Source organism: Palaemon carinicauda, chromosome 7, assembly GCF_036898095.1.
Source record: "Palaemon carinicauda isolate YSFRI2023 chromosome 7, ASM3689809v2, whole genome shotgun sequence".
In the NCBI taxonomy this organism is placed as follows: domain Eukaryota; kingdom Metazoa; phylum Arthropoda; class Malacostraca; order Decapoda; family Palaemonidae; genus Palaemon; species Palaemon carinicauda.
In genome coordinates, this window is record NC_090731.1 from 2,317,522 (window position 1) to 2,323,739 (window position 6,218).

A 6,218-nucleotide genomic window follows, 5' to 3' on the forward strand; every position below is an offset into this window, starting at 1 on the left:
AGTAGTTATAATAGTAGTAGTTATAATAGTAGTAGTTATAATAGTAGTTATAGTAGTATTAACAGTGATACTAGTAGTTATGGTAGTAGTATTAGTGATATTAGTAGTTATAGCAGTAATGATACTAGTAGTTATAATAGTAGTGATACTAGTAGTTATAGTAGTATTTATAGTATTAATGATACTAGTAGTGATATAGCAGTGATAATAGTATTTATAGTAGTAGTGATTTTCTCCTTTATTATGAATTGCAAATTTTTACATACTTAAAATTATAGACCTATTAAAGGTCTAGAAAAGCTGAAACATTAGGAATCCTCTGTTGAAGGCATTAGCCTTGCACAAACACACGCACGCACACACACATTTACAATCACAAGCTGCTCCTTGCAATGGACCGTCAGTGTTAGTTGCAAGTTTCAATGTCCTCCTTTGAAGTCAATTAGGAGACATTACTATCCCCCGTCTCTAACCCTTTCCCAAGAACCCTTTCCCACTGTGACTGTCCCATTCCCGCTTCTCTCCCTTCCCTTCCTTGAACTATCCCATTCCATCCTGCCACTCTTTCCTTCTACTATCCTATCCAACCCTGCCGCTTCACTAGACTGAATGCAAGAAAAAATAATTATCTTTTCAGGTAATTAAGCCAAAATTATTCAAACAATAGAGAAAACCTACATCGAAAACAATGGAGTAGGCCTAGTTTTACGTATCAGATCCATTCACTTTATCCTAATCGTTAAATAAACGTATTTGGTGTTCGAATGTCTTTCATTCTAACTTCGACTTCGCATAAGTAGTTATCATTGTGAACGTTTTACTATTTCAATAACACTGAGACTGCATTAGAAGTTCTATCTACATTTGACACATGCGACGCTAATCAAAGACTATGCTTTAGCATGGTAGAGAAAATGTTAATTATAATTCTCTCTCTCTCTCTCTCTCTCTCTCTCTCTCTCTCTCTCTCTCTCTCTCTTCTCACACATCGTAAGGCTACTCTCGGTCAAGAACACCTTATAGTCTTGTTTATTACATCACTATTTGTTGTCTCTGCCTATTCATGAACTATAGTATGCGTGTGTCTGTGTGTGTGTGTGAGAGAGAGAGAGAGAGAGAGAGAGAGAGAGAGAGAGAGAGAGAGAGAGAGAGAGCATTTCAAGTACAACACATCCTAGTTTCAAGTGTCACGTGTTATGTAAGAAAAGATATTACTCCTAAAACACTTTCTACTTATAAAACTTACGCCGCAAATACTTTAAACCAATTACTTTAAAAGAAGGTTTACTTATGCAAGAGGTTATATGAAAGTCACACCTACACATTCTAAAGATCACATTCACACACACACACACACACACACACTACTTATCATGCCTGTATGTCAATGCGTGATATGATGTGTGGACAGACTGTTGGTTATGTGCGAGTTTGTGGGTATATTAACTAATAAATATCCTTGCCTAGCAATCTGCTGGACGAGGATTCGAGACACACTCAGGTTGAAAAGAATCTTGTAGTGTCTGAAACATCACCATCCTTGGGAGCTAAGGAGGGGGGGGGGGGAGGTTTGGGGGAGCCTATAGGTCTACCTGTTGAGCCATCAGCAGCCATTGTCTGGCTCTCCCTGGTCAAAGATTGGATGGGGAGGGGCTAGGGTGCTGATCATATTATTATTATTTTTACTACTACTACTACTACTACTACTACTACTACTACTAGCAAAGCTAAAACAGTGGTTGGAAAAGCAGGATGCTATAAGCCCAAGGGGTCCAACAAGATAAAATAGACCAGTGAGGAAAAGAAATATATAAATTACAAGAGAAGTAGTGAAAAATTTAAATTTGAGAGAGAGAGAGAGAGAGAGAGAGAGAGAGAGAGAGAGAGAGAGAGAGAGAGAGAGAGAGAGAGAGAGAGATGGTTAAGCAACTCGTGTGCATAACACTTGGTCAAGGATCACATGAATGAATGAATGTATGATGTCTAGGCTACATAAGAAATATTTATTTTAATGTTACTGTTCTCAAGATATTTTATTTTTCCTTATTTCCTTTCCTCACTGGGCTATTTTCCCTGTTGGAGCCCCTGGGCTTATAGCATCCTACTTTTCCAACTAAGGTTGTAATTTAGCAAATAATAATAATAATAATAATAATAATAATAATAATAATAATAATAATAATAATAATACAGTAAAGCAAGTGTAGTTGAAATATCGTTTTGAAATTTAACTCTTTCATTTTTACAAATACGAACTTTAAATGCAAAAGTAAACCAACATAAATGTGAGAAAAACCTGGTAAATCATTTAAACGATTTACATTATTGCAGGTTGGATGAGAATATAGGCCTAGTGTGGTTGTTTCTTTGAACATTGAAACTTATTTCTTTACTTCTGGTCAAACTCTTCCATTCAATATGATTAAAAAGTCAATTTGATATTTGATATAGATAATGATAAACAAAATTTCCTGAAGACAAATAATTACATAGTAAATATTGTAAAGTAACTCTGTCCATATTCAGATCCGTGGAGCAAATTGTTCTCGCTCTTATGATGTCACACATTGCCTTTTTTTTTTTTTTTTTTTTTACAAGGATTTACGTTCTTTTTTAACGGAGGAATTTTGGCATATTTAAATCATGTATACATGAGACAGAGAGAGAGAGAGAGAGAGAGAGAGAGAGAGAGAGAGAGAGAGAGAGAGAGAGAGAGAGAGTTGATTTAATAATAAAGAATCACATGACAAAGTCATAGTATTTCTGGACTCCAAGTCCAAACGTTCGATTTGAATTGGCATCGGCTTCGTATTTTGAATTTAGATTTAATTCTCTTAACCATAACTTTATTTGATAAATTTATGCTATATTTTACTGTAGGCCTAAGTGAATTTATGCCTATTCTATGCCTAAAACCGTAAAACGTTTATAGTGATAACTATTTATGCAGAGTCGAAGTTAGAATTAAAGACATTCGAACACGAGATACGTCTATTTCGCGTTAGGATAAAGCAAGGCCAATAAGTAAACGAATTTGTTACGTGAAACTTTTCTTAAAATATTCTATTTTTCCTTGTTCCCTTTCCTCACTGGGCTATTTTCCCTGTTAGGGCCCCCCGGCTTATAACATCCTGCTTTTACAACTAGTGTTGTAGCTTAGCAAATAATAATAATAATAATAATACACATGGTCCACATAAGTACCATTTACTATATGAGTGCCGTTTACTGTACTGGTCCATTTAAGTGCCATTTACTGTACATGGTCCATATGAATGCCGTTTACTCTACATGGCCCATATGAGTGCCGTTTACTCTACATGGCCCATATGAGTGCCGTTTACTGTATATGGTCCATATGAGTGCCGTTTACTGTATATGGTCCATATGAGTGCCGTTTACTGTATATGGTCCATATGAGTGCCGTTTACTGTACTCGGTCTATATAAGTACCATTTACTCTACCTGGTGTCTACAAGTAACTATATATTACAAAACCTCCCCAAACTGTAACTTCATTAAGTTCCCAGTTCTTGAGCTTTTAAATATGCGTTCATAGGACAATGATGCTCTTTTATGATATATTTGTATTTTATTATGTTTCTTTTAATCCACAGGAAAATCAAATGAAAAGGTTTCAAGCAATCTACGTATTATTGTCCTGCGCATTCATACTTTAAACACAATTCCGAATACAAAACGTCTTATTTGATTAAACCTTTATGTTGTAATTAGGCCTAATTTACCTGCATGATATATTAATTAATAAAAGAGATTCTCAATCTTTACTTTTATCCCTTAATTATTATACCTTCATATCAGTTGGAATAATAAAAGATAGTTAAAAAGATATATATATATATATATATATATATATATATATATATATATTATATATATATATATATATATATATATATATATATATATATATATATATACAGTAGATCTGTGTCTGTACAACAGCTGAACTGAAATCTGTTGTATATTTGATATTTGACTTGAATTTAAATTGGAATCCTTCTTTAAACAACATTTAGCTGCAGTTGGACAGAATAGGCCTAGGTAGGAAAACTGACCAAACCCCCGACATGACTGAGGACATGCCTGAGGCTTTTGTCCTGCATTGGACTAGAAGCGAATGCAATTGTTGTTGTTGATGTTGTTATTGTTGTTGTTGACTATACGATGTTGTTGGGCCAGTCTTCTTTGTAGTGTACATACATTAATCATAAAATAAAAAAAACTATTACTTTAAATATTCGAAAATTAATATATTAGACGATGTTAGCTGTAGATTAGTAAAAATTTCGTTACATTTTAAATGGTTCTTACATAAAAAAGCATTCTCAAAATTAAATATTCATAAATTTCGAAAAAAAGAAACCCGTGTAGGCCTAAACGTATGTATTGAAAAACGCTGTGTGTTATTTGAAACGTTAACACATAGTATTCTATATTGGGTATTATGAAAAATGAAGACCAACAAATGAACTACTAGATTCTATTTAATTAAAAAAAAAGAGGCATTTCTATAAAAAGGACAATTTCTAGATATGGACAGAACGTCCAGTATTGCCTATGTCACTTAGAAACACAGTCAATGATTTAACCAAGACAAACTTTTATATTTGATTCACAAATTGTAATTTCAAATAAACATTATTAACACTCTCGTGTGACGAGTTCTGCACCGTGACCGATTTGTACCTTGACCAATGTGCCCCTGGACCAATGTGAACCTTAATCAAAGTGCACCTTGCCCAGTTTGGACCGTGAAAAATTTCCGCTTTGACCAGTTCGCACCTTGATCAAATAAATTTGAACCTTGACCAATCTGCACCTTGACCAATTTGCACTTTTGACCAATTTACACTTTTGACCAATTTGCACTTTTGTCCAATTTGCACCTTGGCCAATTTGCTCTGTGACCAATTTGTACCTTAACCAATTTGCACCTTGATTAATCTACACCTTGACCAATCTGCACCTTGACCAATTTGCACCTTGACCAATTTGCACTTTTGTCCAATTTGCACCTTGGCCAATTTACTCTGCGACCAATTTGTACCTTAACCAATTTGCACCTTGATTAATCTACACCTTGACCAATCTGCACCTTGACCAATTTGCACTTTTGTCCAATTTGCACCTTGGCCAATTTGCTCTGCGACCAATTTGTACCTTAACCAATTTGCACCTTGATTAATCTACACCTTGACCAATCTGCACCTTGATTAATCTACACCTTGACCAATCTGCACCTTGACCAATTTGCACTATTGTCAAATTTGCACCTTGGCCAATTTGTACCTTAACCAATTTGCACCTTGATTAATCTACACTTTGACCAATCTGCACCTTGACCAATTTGCACTTTTGTCCAATTTGCACCTTGGCCAATTTGCTCTGCGACCAATTTGTACCTTAACCAATTTGCACCTTGATTAATCTACACCTTGACCAATCTGCACCTTGACCAATTTGCACCTTGACCAATTTGCATTTATGTCCAATTTGCACCTTGGCCAATTTACTCTGCGACCAATTTGTACCTTAACCAATTTGCACCTTGATTAATCTACACCTTGACCAATCTGCACCTTGACCAATTTGCACCTTGACCAATTTGCACTTTTGTCCAATTTGAACCTTGGCCAATTTACTCTGCGACCAATTTGTACCTTAACCAATTTGCACCTTGATTAATCTACACCTTGACCAATTTGCACTTTTGTCCAATTTGCACCTTGGCCAATTTACTCTGCGACCAATTTGTACCTTAACCAATTTGCACCTTGATTAATCTACACCTTGACCAATCTGCACCTTGACCAATTTGCACTTTTGACCAATTTATACTTTTGACCAATTTGTACCTTGGCCAATTTGCTCTGTGACCAATTTGTACCTTGACCATTTTGCACCTTGATTAATCTACACCTTGACCAATCTGCACCTTAAGCAATCTGCACCTTGACCAATTAACACTGTGACCAATTTGTACCTTGACCAATCTGCACCTTGACCAATTTGTTAAGCGATTTTTTTTCTTTTTATATTTTATTTTTAAGTTTATTTTTATCCCATGACTGTATATATATATATATATATATATATATATATATATATATATATATATATATATATATATGTATGTATATATATATATATATATATATATATATATATATATATATATATATATATTTGTTTAT

At 34.5% G+C, this 6,218-nt stretch overlaps 1 protein-coding gene across 1 annotated transcript in view; it reads left to right on the plus strand.

Annotated features, from left to right (window-relative positions):
* LOC137643761 (sericin-2-like) overlaps positions 1-2,340 on the plus strand; it is a 2,469-nt gene extending 129 nt beyond the window's left edge. Inside the window, exons 1-2 of the mRNA XM_068376450.1 lie at positions 1-210; positions 2,332-2,340. The exon at positions 1-210 is cut by the window's left edge and continues 129 nt beyond it. Of these exons, the coding sequence (XP_068232551.1) occupies positions 1-210; positions 2,332-2,340 (219 nt within the window). The remainder of the gene's footprint in view (positions 211-2,331) is intronic.
* The last annotated feature ends 3,878 nt before the right edge of the window (positions 2,341-6,218 follow it).